Genomic DNA, 17,561 nt, shown 5'->3' with positions numbered 1-17,561 from the left:
AGTTCCATGGAAGTTGTAGGTGCTCAGACATTAAAGCTTCAGATTGAAAGTGATGAATATGAAAGTAACTGAATACTTTATATAAGAGTCCTTAACTACATGGGCTTTAGTTAAAAGCCATGGTGAGATTTAGGATAGCATTTTAACCATTTGAGTAGCTGAAGTGAGCTTAAGGTGCAATAGCAGTCCTCCTGCTATAGCACACGCTCTGGTTAGCCAGCTGGAAGCAGGAAGAAATTTCCCAAGTAATACCACAGAGAGCCTGCAGAACTGGCCAGGTGCAGCCTATCTGGGATTTACTGCTAATGCAGTTTTAAACTTTTTGTGCTTTGAGATTTGCTCCTAAAAGTGAAAAGGACTAAAGCTAGGTGTTTTCTTCTGATCCATTTTTAAAAGAAGACGTGTAAAACCTTAATTGCATATTTTCTTTTAATAAATGAACCTCTTGTCCCTCCTCTTTATATTGCTTCTCTGCCTAGTGCTTGAATATAGCAGTTGGACTTTCCATTCTTCATGTGCATCTTTTGCAGCAAGTGTTGTTCTGTTCTTACTGAATTCCTGTTTCTGTGGCACTAATAAGTATAAATGCCTGTGGAGGTAGGTGATTTCCTGATTAATACTGTAAGTTGTACTTCATTCTTTCTTGGCATTTGACGCTTACTGTGGGATATGTAGCCTCATTCTTTAAGATGGTTCTTGGTTCTCTCCAGAGAAAGTAAAGATGAGGTCTTTGATCCAAGAGACTTACAGTCCAGATAGTTTTATGCCCAATTGCCAGAACCAATCAACTCAAAAGAAGAACTTTGTGTTTTTCAATACTTGTGTGACATTTTCCAGGCATTTTATTTGTTTCCTTAACCCTTTGCCATGTGTATGTACTGTATGAAATATGTAATGTGCGGAGACAGAGAGAAAAGGAGAAAATGATACAGATTTTGTTGTTGTTTCTTTCCCTGTCTTTTCAACAGCACTTTTCAGTATACACTAGAAGCTACCAAATCTCTGCGTCAAAAGCAAGGGGAGGGACCTATGACCTACTTAAACAAAGGACAGTTCTACGCCATTACACTGAGTGAGACGGGTGACAACAAATGTTTCCGGCATCCGATCAGCAAAGTCAGGGTATATTCCAACTTCTTTCCTAGATGGGAATGGAGCTCTTCATAGAATTGTAGTTGTGGTTGGTTAGGTTTTAGTCGTGTGTGTGTGTGTGTGTGTGTGTGTGGACAGAATTGAAGTTAATTGATGAGTTAGGAGCTAATCAATTTTATATGTATATATCTGCCTTAGTTTATGACTTTAGCAGAATGATCATTGCACAGATACTGCTGTTGATGCTGATGAACTTATCATTGCCCTGATTAAAAAGAAAAATCAGAGAACTTCCACATTTGCTGTGTAAGTCCATCTTGACTTTGTACTTCAGTAGGTGCTCTCCAGTGTATTTCAGATAAAATGTGAAGAACTGAAGCCACCCTTTGTGACATCAATTTTTACATAGTTACACTGTTAGTGAGCTTTCACTCAGTGTTCACCTAGGAATGTGCCCAAATGGATGATTTGCATCTCAGATTCTGAAAACAAAACTGAAGCCGGGTGTTCAGCAACATCTGCCTAGTGAGCAAGCCTCCTCATTTCCCTGGTGATGTTTTTGAGTAAGCAAATCCAAACCCAGTAACCTTGAAATGAGCAATGAGCCTCAGAGTTGATGCCCTGCAAATTTCACCCTGAAGCCGGAAGGGCTGCATATGTATGAGGCTGCAGAAGTGTTTCCATCCAAATAAATGTTCCTTAAAAATGTTGTGACTTTAGTCACAGGAACCAATGAAAATCAACATGAGCAGTGAAGCAGACAACAACCAATATCATAGAATCATTTGAGTTGGAAGGGACCTTTAAAGGTCATTTTGTCCAAAACCCTTGTAATAAACAGGGATATCTGCAGTTAGAACAGGTTGCTCAGTGTCTAATCCAGCACTGAATGAACTTTAAATGTCTTCAGGGGTGGGACATCCACCACATCTTCAAGCAACCTGTTCCATATGCTTCTGTCATACATGAAGTTTAGTGACACGCTTTCTAACAAGAGACAATAATTTGTAAACCTGAACAATAGTTAATTTTTGGTCTGGTTTCTTAAGGGCATGAGCTTGATGATGTTGAATAAAGCGAGTATAAGATTTCCCTACTGCTGAAAAGTCTCTGCCTCTGACATCCACCTTTTGTGGTGCCAGCTGTTCCATTTCTACAGCTGAAAAAGGAGCTGGGAATCTCACTGATCTGGCTGTAAGCCAGTCCTTGTAGGTCTGATTCACTGCATATACACGTGAGTTTTGAAGCAACAGAAGAGATGGAATTTGTAAAGGAGAGATGAGACCATTTCTTCTAGCAGATGTGTGGTTTAAAGAAGATCATGAAATCACACACAACTTTCACAATCCTGTTGTGTTTACCAGGCACCCACTCAAACAACTGATTAATTTATTGCCAGTTTCATCCAAACCCGACAGAAGGGCAAAATGTTTGAAGGTATTAAGCCTCTGCAAGTTCAGTGTAAGTGGTTTGTAGAAGGAAAAAAAATAGTGCTCCCCTTGATGATGAAAAGCTACAGTCCCACAGTCTGAGCTGCGGGTTCAGGTTAGTGTATGAGCTGGCCAACTAGCTGGCCAGCCAGTATACCTACACAAACTCAAGACTCCTCCATGTCATGTGCTGCTTTTTACCCATTCAATAGCTAGACACAGAAGATGTATAATTATGGCAGTTAGCTTCTGTAGGTCACGGAGCACATGAAGAGTTACAGTGGTGAACGTGCATAGGGACTTAGGTCATGAATCAATTGTGACCCAGTTCCTTACTTATGTAACAGTTTATTGTTATTTTTATGAGCTTGGTGACTCAGGGTTAAAGGAAGAATGGGAACAAAAGATGATGTGTGAAAGAGATTTTGTTGTTTTGTTCTCCGTTATTTCTTTTCTTTGCAGGTTACCTAGCATGAGCATTCCTTCATTGTTTGGTATTTTTCATTTTCCTTGACTACAGCAGGGCTTTTTTTAAAAAGCCTCTATTACTCATGTGCAGTTTTGTACAGTGTTTCAATCTGTTTCCCTTCAACGATAGTTTTAAACAAAGGGAAATCAGAACTTGAACTGAAAAGCTCAGTGAAATCCAGTAAATATTCACACTGAGTTTATCATTACGGTCATGCATGCAAGAGTCTTGCTCCTAAGAGGAACATTTGGACATGTTAAAACTGTATATTCATGGAAGAAGATGAAGAAAAGCACCAACATTGTCACCAGTCATGCTCCAATACTTACATTTTGTGGAATAAAATTTGCTTGAGGTTTTGGTTGTTGCAGGAACTTACCTACTACCTTTTTCTGTCTGGACATAATTATGTTACCCATAACATAACTCCCAAAAGCACAAAGATATCAAATGAGACTTCTCTCTGAAGTTTTTGTTCCTCCATTGTGTTGTCACCACTATCCCTTGCACAGCTAAACTGCCCTTTGAAAATGTCCTACCTTTATGCCCAGTAAGCCAGAACTCCAGAAAAACACAACCACTATTTTAAAACTACGTTTCTTTAGCTGTGAGATTTTCCATGCAATTGTAGTATTGGACTGCAATAAAAAACAGCGATCTTTTACAATCTAAGCGCTGTGGAAGGGCAGGGACTGAGTCATCATTAGAACTGTTGTGTTTCTGACTATTAACTACAGATTAACTATAATGCACCCTCTGCTGTTTGTTTTCTTAGAGCGTGGTCATGGTTGTTTTTAGTGAGGATAAAAACAGAGATGAACAGCTGAAGTACTGGAAATACTGGCATTCCCGGCAGCACACAGCAAAGCAGAGGGTCCTTGACATTGGTGAGTATGAGACAGAGTGTGGAATTCTCTGGTGCTTTTCACAGGGATGTGGTGGAATATGTTGGCAATGGCTGCATGGGTTACACCCTAACTTTTAGCAGTGACTTGTCCCTGCTAGGAAAGACTGTATGGTCTATGAAGCAGGAAGGATACCTTGCAGATAAACAGTCCTTGGCAGGCATGGAGTAAAGCTTCTACCCGCAGATGTTTTTAACAGTGTTCCCTCTTGCTGGGAAGTTGGTGTCTGTGCCTTCTCAGGAGTGGCCAGGGCATTTCCTTTTGCTTCTCAATGACTAGTCAATTCTTCAATCCAGTAGCGGCCAACATAATAGTTAAGTCAGCAAATCTGATAGAGAGGCTTCCAGGAAGATGTAAATGTTTCAAGGCTGTGTTGCTGCAAGGACCTCACTGTTGTGTACGTGGAACCTGAGTCTTAAGATGCCATCATTATGGTGACTGCAAATAAGCACCCAGGACTCCTGCACCACCTGTTTTTGAATCTTGTCAGTTTCAGAGAGAAGTGAGGGAGAGATGCTGAGCTCTGGTGTGCTATACTGGGAGACCTGTTTACTGTTCATCCTGTCTAATTTGCAAGCCCATTTTGATCAGGACTGCTCTATCTGTGTGCTTGGGAGATTTGAATGGAGGAAGAGCACATACCTGATGCACAGGAGCCTAAAGTTGAAATCTGTGAGAGTGTCTAGACATTAAGCACTTCTCCCTTCCCACATGCAGTTTACACTCTCAGCCATCTGCAGCTGATCCCAGTCAAAGGAGATGGTGAGACCAAAGCAGACAAAGTATCTTGTTTTCACTGCCTGAGGGAACCAAGCCATTCAATGGCAAGAGGGAGTGCGGAGGAGGGAAAGAGAACACTCCAGAGTGTATTGTAGGACTTCATGGGGGACCAAACACCTCCTGCACTGGGAAGTGGTCCCAGAACAGTCCTGCTCATACAGTGCCTCTTGACTTTCAAATGCTGCACCCTCTACTGAAGTTGACATAAATCAGGTGTGTTTGGTCAAAGCCACTGGTCTTTTATTCCAGCATCTCACTACCTCTGGTCTTCTCATGGTTCTGGCTGAACAGTTTCCCCTGAAGAGCAAAAAGGATTCTGCACGTCACCCCAACTTCTGTTTATCTCCTGTGGGGGTATTTAAGGCAGTGAAACCTCCACCCCAGCCCAAATGACTCCTGTCATGATACATGGTAAAAGAGCCAATATGTCATGTCACAGATGTTTCTGAAGGCTGCATCTGTGCTAGTCCCTATATGCTTATGGTACTAACACATACCTTTGAAGGGATGTGCCAGAGGGCTCCTTCCATTACTGTGCCAACACCTTCTGGCACAGCCACATCAGTGTTTCATTTGTGGTGTGCAGCACACATCAGTCCTCATACCCAGCAACTCAGCTTATGATACATATTTTGTAAAACAATGCTCTGAGCTGTGTTTTTACCCATGTTAAAGCAAATGTCTTTTATGTTGCCATTAATTTGAGATTAAATAGATCTGTGCTGACTTTTGAGGCACTGTGGCATGTTTCCTTTATTTGGACTGCAAACATGAGCAAAGTGCGATGGAGTAGGCGTTCCTGATTCGGCACTCTCTGTTAGACCTGAGAACTGTAAGAGCACAGTTTATTCACTTCAGCTCTTTTAGATGAAAGGCTTGAATGCTGCTCAGGTACTGCCATCTTGAGAACACCTGAAATCCAGCTTTAACTTAACCATGTACACTGTTTTTTAAGCACATTTCATTTCACTTAGGACCTGCATTGTGGATGTTGTTAGGATATGATGGCCCCAAATGCATCTCCCATATAAGTATCAGATGGCATTTAGCAAAATCTTCCATTTTGTCTTATGGGTTGATCTAAACTGACTTTGCTTTGGAGGGTAGGCTTGATACTGCTAGCATCCAGAGTCCCTCCTAGCCTAACTCGTTGTGTCATTCTATGCAGATTTTCCTTTGAGTTAAGAATTCAGCCCAAGGTACTAGGAGAGCTCCTGTAAAGGATCACTGCATTAATGGCCACACCCTATGTAGGAACGGAGAGAATTAGGTGTTCATGAGCAAGATTAGCAAGTACCAGGATACTCCCTGGGGAACCATTTAAAGGGCGCTGATGGAGTTTTGCTGAGGGCAGGGGTATGCATCAGATCTATCTCATCCTCAGAGGATGACCTGATGATGTCTGCTGGTAGCCCCACTTCTCTGTTCTTTGAGCTCTCACTAATCAGCAGTATACAGAGGGTTACACAGCTGTTAGGTGCCTTCCCTATCTGGGAATAGCCATTAACATGTATACTTTATTTCACAAAGTTTATAAACATTGATATTATTTTAACTTAATATTTGTAACATATGTTTAACATCCGCAAGTCCATTTTAATTGTTTATGAGTGCACTTTACATCCAAAGCATGACTTAGCAGAAAAAGGATTACATGAATTTGAAATATTCTAGTTCTGGAGTCCAACTATTCAGTCCTTAGGCAGGAATGACTCTGCTGCTTGTGCTGTTTCCTCAGCGGTGCAGGTCTGCTTATCTTCTGTGTACCCTGGAGACAGAGGCAATAAGGAGGTTTATTCCTTCACTTTGGACATGCAGGAGTTACTGCTGTATTTGTTTTGCATACTGTCTGGTGCTCTTTTTGATAGGAATGGTGGTTGAGTGGATTAGGTTCTGTGTGCATCTGCAGATGCATTGATATTAATAGGTTAAGTATGTATTCAAATGTAAGTATGTCCTCAGTGCTTGAAGACTTAAGCAAGTAGGAAAGTTGTTCTGCAGAATTTAGGCTTTTTGCTGTTACGGATTTTTGTGAAGGGAGCAGCACTTCACTCTTGTTACCAGCAGGAGTGAGAGAGACTGCTGAATTTCCACAATGCTGTACTATGGCATTGGATCCCTTTTAAAATGAGATGAATAAAGAATGCAATATTAGATTACATCAAAACAGGGTAACGACTGCAAACTGACAAATACTGGAGCAGCTTCCAACATGAACATAAATAGTGATTATGGAAGCTTTAGGTTGGGATTATCTGTGCTCCAGAGCTGTACCTATGTATTTTCCAGGAAATATTGTATTATTTATGCGCTCAATAATAATAATAAAAAATAGCTACTACAATGGTATGTAACACATGATGGATATTAGCCGTTAATGTTGAAATTTGTCATTATTTAAACTGCAGCTTACCCACCAAAATAGGAAATAATTCCTGCAGAGCTGTTTTCTTTCATACTAAAGAACCTCAATTTTCTGTTTCTGGCAACTCGTAGCAGTAGAAGAGGAAAAACGTAGTCACACTATTAACTTTCAAATATCCTTGGGTGTAAATGCTTTCTTTATCTACTGAGAGCTTTTCTTTCCTTATCTGCAAATTGAAGGAAATGGGAATGCATTCTGCTTTCAAGCAGCATGTATGTCACATACACAGTCCATGGGATCTGTGTGTGCCAATTGAGGAAGCAGGAGTGTGTGCTGGGTGTAGGGGAAGGCCGGTGGGATGCTCTGCTCTGAAAGCCTTTTATGAGAAGAAAACATGTGTCTTTACAAGACATCTTATTCATGTCTTTCCAAAGTGCACCTACACAGCCCGCCCATATACAGCAGTCAGTTGCACGAGATACTTTCTGGTGAATCATAAATTTAAGGGGTGGGTGGATGTGTGCACATGAATATTAAACTACTGATGTGTCTTCTAATTCCTCTCATTTGCATTCCTATACTGAATTTAGATAGTGAAGCCAATGACTTTGGTTAGAAAGGGGATGTGAGTTCATAATGGGAATGAAGAACACTTCAGACCTCCCAAACACCGTACGCAGTTGCTGCATTGCTAAATGTTTTATGCTATGCCTGTTGTCAGAGCAGTGAACTCTCACCATATCCAAAATCACTCGTGGATCCCAGGCAGTTTCACTTGCTCACTGAAATGCCAGCACTTCAAAGGAGAGAAAGTATGGTAGCTGACTGACTCCCATGTGTTAAATCATTTTCCTTGCAACAGTATTTTTGTTATAAAAGCTTTAAAAGCAGTTATTACCTATACATTGTTTTTAGAGACCGATAGTTCATTTTTGGAAGGGCAAAGGAAATTAATTTTGAAGCTACTTGAGAAATGCATTCCATGTGTAGAATACAAAACTATCCTTAATGTAAGTGAATACAGAGCTAAGAATCATCATGCTTCTGAAGCACAGATTTGGGCAAATGTTAGAGTGACTGGGATTGCCAGGTTACACAACTTCAGCTCCTCAGCACTGAGTCTGATTAAAGCCCTCAAGGGATTCTGAGGAAATGTGTGGATCCCAGAGAAGGCTGACGCATTTTCTTTTACCGAATCTGGAGGTTCCTTTAATCGAGCAGAGGTTACTTCTTTACAAACAGGATCTTTCTATTAATCTACCTTGGAAGAGAACGAAGTGTGTTAAACTGGCAAAGGGAACACAAAAGGGGACTTGTCATTGTTTTCAATTCAAGAAGAGTGGCAAATTTCTTCCTTACGTGCTTTTCTCACTGTTGCTGTTTGGTTTATTATTATTATTTAATTTTTTTGTTCATCTTTGAATTTCAGACTTCCTCCCTCTTGCTTGTTATCCCTTCTGTGAAGCTGCTTAGTTGGTAATATAGCATCAACTGCCACTTGGAAGTAAGCAAGGAGAGGGTGCAGACGATTGTATTCAGACAACACACCTTGTACATTTTTTGTTGTCTATTTTAGCATCATACATACTTTGGAGAAAGGATCTTCATTTGTTTTGTTTTAATAGAGGTGCAGCACCCAGTGCAGTAATTCTTGGGAAAGCTGAAACTGTTGAGTGAGAAAAGCACACTACTGTTAGCTTGTTAGAAAGCTTCTTTAAGGATTCACCATGAGGTCATTTATTTATAGCAAACCTTAAACAGTCCTTTTAAATGTTTTAAGAACCTTTAGTTAATTTTGAATTCTTGGCCCTTCCCTCACCAAGATAATGAATGCAGCTACTCTTTCCTGCTGCAATCACAGGTTCTTTTTAGAAGAAGCAGTATTTTGCAAGGACAGTAGCAAGTAATGTACTCTTGTTGCAGTATACTACCTCTTTGCAATTAAGCTTATTGATAACTTGATGTAAATAATACAGTAGATAGTTCTGATGCAACAGAAAACCCAGCTGAAAAAGCAAAGGGCTATTCTGCAGTTGTACTATGAACTGTAAAAGAGAAAGTCCAAAGCTTTTTTTGTGAAACTTTGTTAATTCTTACAGCTGATTACAAAGAGAGTTTTAATACCATCGGGAATATTGAAGAAATCGCCTTCAATGCCGTGTCCTTTACTTGGGATGTCAACGAGGAGGCTAAGGTAAGGAAAATCCATGCAGATTATATCTCTTTATAAGTATCTTCCGTCCTCAGTCACTGCTGCACTTCTCTCCTATTAAACAATTTTGTAAGAAGGGAGGGGAAGGTCTCCTCAAAGCCAGTCAAATGCTCTTTCTCTGACCAGAGGGATTCTGGCCATCCAGAATAGGGAAGATGGTTTGTCAGAGCTGTCAGGATAATGTTGTGTTCAGACTTGTTTCACTGTCAAGTAAAGGGAGATGTGGTTATGAGAAAAACCTGCAGAGCCCTCAGAGCTGTTTCTCACTTTGGCCTCATAGTGATTTTCCATTTAAAATATATCTAACCTGAGAAACATTAGAAGTTATTTTTCCTACTTGCAAAGTCAGTGTCTAACAAAATGTACATTTATCCTTTCTCTAAATGGTCATCTTCCTGTCTACACTTGTAACATCTTCAATAATCAGTATTCTGTAAGCTGGACTGCTTTCCTTGTGTCTGCATATTTTGATAGTGTTACGCAGACCGTACTTGCAATTGGGAATGAGCACATTTTTGAGGACTGATGCACTGTGTTTTGTTTTGTTTTTAATAATCAAAAACCCTGCATTCAGGATTGTGACTGCTATAGTGAACCTGTAAACCAGACAAGCAAAGCATATTATTAAGCGCCCCATAGATAAGGCAACCAAAGAGTAGCAGTGTTTCAGCTGCATGGATTAGTGCAGGAGAAATGAAAAGCTTCAGGTAATTATAAGAACAGGTTTTCCTCTAGAAAGCAAATAGCAAGGGAAATTAGGCTGTGTAAAATGAATGGGGCTATTGCAAGACTCTCAGGGACTTAGACATAATAAATTGACAATACTGTCAAGCAGAGCAAAATCCTGATACTGTTTTGTGATTAACCCTGACTGTGGTGGTGGAGTTGGAACCTGATGATCCTAGATGTCCCTTCCTACTCAAGCCTTCTATGATTCTATAATACAAAATGCCCAACGTTCAAGGCGTGCTGAGGATCTCTCAAATACCATTGCAGTCCCCCACTGAATGTCTAACAGCAGTGTCATCCTTGTGAGACTGCAGAAAGTGCAGTGTGGTAGAACTAACACTCACTATCCTGACCTGCTGACTGAAGGTGCTGAGCTCTGTACTAACAGGGATTTTCATTGCCAATGTAAATTTTGTAAGAATAGAGCACTATAGAAAAGACAGCAGCTCTGAGAATTGCCTTGCTCTTTCAGAAGGTAAACTTTATGGACAGTTGTACTTGGCTCAGTTGCTAATAATGCTGTATTAACTCACATAGTGATTGCATTTTCAGCACCCTAGACACTCCCCTACTATGTGATTCCATTTCAAAATGCAGAGGTACACTGTCTTCCAGTCAAAACATATGACCATTGTGCACATATGGTCATTATGCCAGCAAACGCAGCAGTTCATTTGGGATTTCCAACATGACTGACTTTCACAAGGACCTTCACAGAAGCACTAACAGGGCTAAAGCATAGCAGTGCTATCTCTTCCTCCCACCACTGATCACCATCCCATTGCCAGGCTGGCTGGTTTTAAATACATTTGCATTTGCAGCCTCCAGATTTAGCAGAAAACTGTGTTGGTCCAGAATCGAGAAAGTTACATCCTCTGGTGTCAGGTATTATCCTCTGCCATTTTGTTCTAATACTGCACCGTTCATTCCTTCCTCGGCTGCCAAGACACTCAGAACACAGCTCTCACTATGATCACTGAAATATAACATTGGAGGATTTTAAAACAATGACTCGTATTGTTGCTGGAGTAAAAAAGCGTCGAGTAAAATTTGAGAGAGCCATTTGCATTTCTGCTGGAAACACTGATTAAAATGTGTATTGGCTTATGCTTTTTATTTTGAGGGGTTGGTATCAGACACTTAATCTTTTAGGTGCTTGAACTGCAAAAGTCTTGATAAAATTAAGAGGATTCATTATATTATTTGGTTATCAAGCACAAATCAGGATGTACCAGTAAGCTTGTCGTCATCCTGCGCTGAAGAGTTTCCCTGTGCGCGTACAGACATGCATGTTCTTGTTGGAGACTTCAATAAAACAACCAAGGGCAGTCAGTCTGGGGTTTCCCATAGGATCCCCCTGCAGTGTTTGAAAGGTATGGACTTGGAGTCACGTCACTGAAAGCAGATTTTTCTCCAGCAATTACCTCATCCAAGAGAGATGAAGAATTTCAAGCCCTAATTACAGACTCTCCTTGCTTAAGCATTTTGAATGATGATCTTTAAACTGGCTCCATTGTTTCTGCTCAGTGTTGTTTTCCCTTTCCACCACAATTTTCAGATTAAAGGTAACCTCACAGGCACAAAGGCCTTTCTCTTCTGAGTCAGACAAAAGCGGCACAGAGCAGTTCTTTCCTGGGCCTCTGAGATGCGACGTGATGAAGCGCTCTACTGGCCTGGGAAGAAATAAAAAAATAGAGCAGGCTTTGGAACCGCACAAGGGAGTGATCTTAAAAAATCAAACAGCAGGAACAGAGTCATCTAGCCAAATATCCTCCCTGCTCCTGGTTGAACAAATCCTGTAGCTGGGGAGGACTTACCTCAAGCATCAGATTTCTCAGCGCTCCACCTGGAGGGCAGTTGATTTAAAGCCAGATATTTTTCTCCTCCCACCCTCATGCTGAGTTGTACCTTCCTCCTGGAAATCCCACATGATGATGGTGACAACCAGAATTTGCCTGTTAGCAGTCAGTCTGTTTAGGAGTTTTAAGGAGGCATCTCAGTTGCATCTTAAGTGAAGAAAGAAATGTGTGTTTAATGAATTCAGGCAGAGATCTCTCTATTGCCTCAGTAGCATGGAAGGAACTGGGGTATTGCCTTTTTCTAGAAGAAGTAACCTCTTTCTAGAGGTTACCATGGGGCTTGTGGTTCAGACTCGGGGTATGGGGAAGTGAAGGATCTACAGCTGTCAGGCTCTTCATTGAGACAGAAATACTGTGCAATAAGGAAACAATGATAGGAAGTAAAAATCATTTTTTGCATGGTCCATCTTTGTTTCACTTATATATTTACTTATGTATGCAAGTCCTCAGCATTTATGGGCGCAGTGATTTATTGGTTCCCTTTAGCTGAACCTGAATACCATGTTTGTTATTTTAAAAATAATTCTTTAAAGGAAGGTGAGGAAACAAACAGCAGTTAACAAGAACTGGCTGACTAATTTCACTGTCTTAAAAGTCTTTTTATGATGTGCTAAGAGGTAGGTAGTTGCCTTGCTGTTGCTGTACTGAAGGTTTTGCTGCAGTATTTGGCTGCTTGACAGAGTTTTAGCGGAGGCTTTTGAACAGAGAGCTCAGCTTTCTTTTTGACAGACATACCTCTGCCCGCTTGTAGTTTTGTTGCTGGCAGAATTTAGTTTGCAAGGAGGGTAATTAAGATGCAGAACGCTACTAGCAAAATGAGGTTATTTTTGTAGTAAGTCATACCAATTCTTTGAGATATGCCTTCTTTCTGATTAATTCTTTCCTAATTTAAAATGGCTAGGACGATGTAACCTTTGAAACAATACATTATTTGTATATTTTTCTGGACAGTGCTTTTTCAACCTTTAATTCTGAGGTGTGACTTTAGGGTACAGCTGGTGAAGAAAACTGTCACTTAAAGCAGATAAAGAATAGTCTTCAGTGATAGAAAGAAATCACTGATTTGTTCAAAGACATCCAGCTTGGACATGCAGTGAACAGATATGTTGGTGTATATGTTATTCGTGTAGGTGCTGGCACATAACTTTTGGTAGTTGTGTGAAGTGCAGTTGTGTTGAAATGTAGATCTTTAATCCAAAACACGCTGAAGGCCCTGGGAAACCTTCCAGTTATTTAATGACTTTTGTCACGGCTGATACAGAAATAAGCTGTGTTTTCAATGAGTGGGTGATTTGCAGGATTGGGTTCTTAGACATTGTGGACTGCAGTGAGCTGTGATTCCAGTGGGTGCAGATGTAAAATGAAGTTGATAAAACAGCACAGTCTGTAGCAGCAATTTGTAATGTGAGAGTTCATCTAACTTTACCATCAGTAGGAATATGTGGGAAAAAAAATCTTAAAATTATAGAATATCTTAGGCTGGAAGGGACCTTAAAGACCATCTAGTTCCAACCTCTCTGCTGTGGACAGGGTTGTCTCCCACTATGTCAGGCTTCCTGAGGCCACATCCAACCTGGCCACAACTTCCCTGTGCAGCCTGTAGTTGTGCCTTTACCCTTAACATCTATTGTAAAATTCCCTTCTTTTAGTTCAAAGCCATTTTCCTTGTCCTGTCTCTATCAGACCATGTAAAAAATCAGTGACATTTTATTTTTTTACCTTTTGGACCTTCCTGTAAGGTCCCTTTAAGTACTGAAAGGCCACAATGAGATCTCCCTGGAGCCTTCTCTCAGCTGAACAACCCCAGCTCCCTCAGCCTTTCTTCACAGGAGAGGTGTGCCAGCCCTCTGATCACCTCTGTGGGTCTCCTTTGGACCCATTCCAACAATTTCACATGTGCTGGGGGCACCAGACCTGGATGCAGAACTGCAGGTGGGGCCTCATGAGGGCAGAGCCGAGAGGGACAGTCCACTCCTTCCCTCGCCTTGCTGGCTACACATGGACATAGAGCTGTTGACTGCAACTCTGGCTGCAATCATCCATCCAGTTCCATATTCACTGAATATTCAGTCCTCTTCAAATCCTTCTGTCTTCAATTTATAGATAAAGATGTAGTGTGGGACCATATCAGAGGCCTTCACACGTCCAGGTAGATGATATCGAATGATCTCCCCTGGCCCAGTGGTGCTGTTTCTCCTTCATACAAGGCTGCCAAATTGATCAGGCAAGATCTGACCTTGGTGAAGCCATGCTAGCTATCTCAGAGTGCCTTCTTGTCTTGCATATGCCTTGCCATAGCTTCCAAAAGGATCAATTCCATGATCTTCCCAGGCACAGAGATGAGGCTATCAGCCTGTAGTTTCCTGGGTCTTCCTTTTTACTTTCTTAAAAATGAGAGTGATATCTCCCTTTTTCCAGTCTCTGGGGGGTTTGCCTGAGAGTCATGAATTTTCATACAAGATGGAAGGAGGCTTGGCAGTTCCTCCAGGATTTCAGCGTACATGTTGTCCAACCCAATAGATCTGTACACGTTAAGTCTCATCAGATGGTCTCAAACACACTTTTCACTCATAGTGGGAGAGACTTTGCTCCCCCAGAGACAGTTTCCCAGAGGATCTGGAAGTTCACTCTTCTAAAGTTCATCATCCTGACTTTGCTCTTTGCCGGGCCCATATTCCTCGAGATCACAAGCTCAACCAGGGTGTGGTCACTGCAGCCCACACTGCTTCCAATCTTAACCTCTTAAATGAGTTCATCTGCATTGGTGAGCACTAAGCCCATAATGCTTCTTCTCTGTTTGGTCTATCCAGTGCCTGTATCAGGAAGTTATCCTTTACAGACCCCAGAAGTCTCCTAACTTGCATGCAGTCTACCATTCTGCTTTCACAGCAGACATCTGGGTGGTTGAAATATCCCATCAGGATGAGAGCTTGTGAGTGCTGAAGTTTGAAGGCTTTGCTTAATAGGGGAGAAGTTAATATTTTTTTAGTCTCAAAATTTGAAGGCTGGAGAAAAAACTTGACTCGTGCTAGCAATTAATGTTGAAATTTCACTGTAGTCAAAGGGTTCAGTAAGTATGCATCTGGGATTCAAAGCAAATGGCATTTTTATGTAGCTGCTGGGGTGTGGTGTGGATTGAGGAAGCTTCAAAAGAGCAGTGTAAACATTTGCTAGAGACATTTGTATTGAAATAAAACAAAGATCTTACCTTTGTATGGGATTTATAAGGTAACGGCTGGCGGGAGAAACTATAAAACCACAGTTTTTGTGTATAGGAGGAACGATGGGATTGATGTTAGTAATTAAAGAGACAAGTCGTTTAACCTCTTCTTGTTACAGTCTAGAGGGATGATAAAACAGGGCCATTAGGATTTTGCAGAGACCAGTCACAAGCCATAACTCCTATGCATTATCAGCATTCAGTAGAGATATTGCTTAAAGTTTCTGGTTCTGTGGATAACACTCTTCCGTCTCTTCTGCCCATGGCTCTTTCTGAGTTGATGGAAGCCAGAAATGTAAATAGTAATAAAAGATTTATATTAGAGATTTTGTAACTGCAGACCTTTAAGGTGTGTAAACTGAAAGACCACAGCAGGAGTCACGTTGGCTGGATTAAATGATAAAAGGGGAAATGCATTTCTGAGCATTGCTCTGTCTTAAGGCCGGTTACTGTATTTGTGTCTTGTACGTCACTAATTTCACTGCAATGTTTAACAAACAGCCAGTAAATCATATAATAACAGCTACATGTGATGGGGCTCCTTTCTCAAAAGAGAGTGCATTTTTTAGCGTGCTCCTTTACAGTCAGAAGAGTTGTTGTTATGTTATCTTAGGCCATTTTGGAAGCTTTCTCGGGCACCAAATGTTTCTCCAAATCACTTTTTCATTGCTAATGGCATGTCTGAGCTGGAAACTTGATGGGAGGAACTCTATCATTAATTGCTCTAATCACAGAAATGCTGACACTGTAAAAAAGACATCAGTATAGTGACTACCCAAACTTGTTCCTGATAGTGAAACATTGCTAAAATCCAATTTGCAAAGGAGAAAAAAAAAAAAAAAGATTGTAAATGAATTCAGGTACAGCCATAGTCGCATCCATTAAAATAGTTCCAAGTCAAGTGTAGGCAGGGCCCTGGAGAAAAAGAAAGCAGTGATTGCTACTCCTGCTAGTGTCACTTCTACTTAACTCTACACTCTAACCACGTAACCCTGCCATGCAGCAGGCCAGAGCAGGAAGGTTCAGAGAGCTTTGTGCCTCCCCAGGGTGGGCCTTTCCCTGCTTGAGGCTGCCCACGGGGCCACATGCTGTGCTGCTTGGCTGACTGTGGGCTGGTGGTAGGGGCTGCACTGGGGGGTGGGAGGAAGGCTAAGTACAGTGGGCAGCAAAAATACTTCACTCGGGTAAAACAACTTCTGTCATCTTCCCCTTCCCTCTGCACTCTCCCTCCCCTTTCCAAACCCTCACTCAGTGTTGTGCCCTAAAGGAAAGCTGATAGATTGTGAGGAAAATGTTTCCAACAGTAAATGATATGTGTTAATTCGAATCCATCTGTCTTTCCATGTGGCACAAGTAATATGACAGAAAGTAGTGTACTCTTCGTGCACATGAACCTACTGTGATCATTGCTCCTCAGAGAGCTCCTGATGTATTGTGGTGTCACAGTGAGGATATTGAATCTCACAGCACCAATCTATTATTCATTATGAGTAATCCACTATATGAGGACTCTCAAAGCCATAAAGTCTGCCTTGCCCCCATCACTCCTACTGTGCTTCATATGCCTGGAGGCAGTGGGAGAGGTGACACGCAGAGGATGTGGTTGATGAAGGTGTGACAAGGCCTTCCTTTGCCTTTTGGCTGAGTGTGCAGTAGTGGTGGATGGAAAGCCTATCTGTCCCCTCACACTTCAACGTGTGATTTGGAAAATCCCTCTGTAGAGGTATGTGCTAAAGCACAGCAGGGCCAGATTGTTTCATGCCAGACCTCATTCCAGTGCTTTGTGTTCACACACATTTTAAAGCACTGCCTTGATGCTATAAAGGAGTCTCAAGGCAAATGAAAATTCAGGCCATCATATTTCAAAGGCATATGCACCCATACCCACACTTACCTTTGGATCTGGAGGAGACCAAGTTGTAATTTGAAACAGAAATAACGCTATCAGTTTCAAAATCAGAGTTTCACCTAGGGCCCTTCCCCACCTCCCTCCTCTCCCCACAGTTAAAGTTCAACTATTTCATTTGTAAATGCAGCTCTGCGATACCATCTGAAGCAGAAATGCGGAGGTGCTATTAGCTCAGTCAGGCAAACAAGCTGCTCTGGCTCCATCGTAAAAACCTGCCTGTAATGTGCCTTGTGCCATTAGGGTAAAGTATCCTCCACCAGCTGCACCAAAGACCTTTATTCTGAGCTCACCTTTCTTTTGGGGATGTTTGCATTTTGTTCATTCGTTTTGGGTTTTTGCCCTGCTTATAGCCGAGAGGAAAGACTTCATTCTTGAGTCCTCCCAGACCCTGGGGGCCTTTGGCCTCACCTCTGCCTGGCAGGGCGTGCATTCGCAGTGTTCGGGAGCCCTTCTCGCTGTGCTCATCCTGCTGGAGCAGCTGCACATCAGTGTGGCTCAGGGGATGCACACTGGCAGATTTTTCTGTCCTTTTTCATACTTCCCAGTGCTTGGGGTTGTTTGTTGTTTTGGGGTGTTTTTTGTTGCTGTTGT

The 17,561-nt window shown here is 41.6% G+C and overlaps 1 protein-coding gene across 1 annotated transcript in view; it reads left to right on the top strand.

Annotated features, from left to right (window-relative positions):
• The window catches only part of GRHL2 (grainyhead like transcription factor 2), a 58,415-nt gene that overhangs the window by 19,609 nt on the left and 21,245 nt on the right, over positions 1 to 17,561 (top strand). The window contains exons 6-8 of the mRNA XM_072329397.1: positions 969 to 1,122; positions 3,767 to 3,878; positions 9,141 to 9,235. Of these exons, the coding sequence (XP_072185498.1) occupies positions 969 to 1,122; positions 3,767 to 3,878; positions 9,141 to 9,235 (361 nt within the window). The remainder of the gene's footprint in view (positions 1 to 968; positions 1,123 to 3,766; positions 3,879 to 9,140; positions 9,236 to 17,561) is intronic.

This window comes from Excalfactoria chinensis, chromosome 2 (assembly GCF_039878825.1).
Source record: "Excalfactoria chinensis isolate bCotChi1 chromosome 2, bCotChi1.hap2, whole genome shotgun sequence".
Classification (NCBI taxonomy): Eukaryota; Metazoa; Chordata; class Aves; order Galliformes; family Phasianidae; genus Excalfactoria; species Excalfactoria chinensis.
This window is presented reverse-complemented; position numbering and strand designations above follow the sequence as displayed.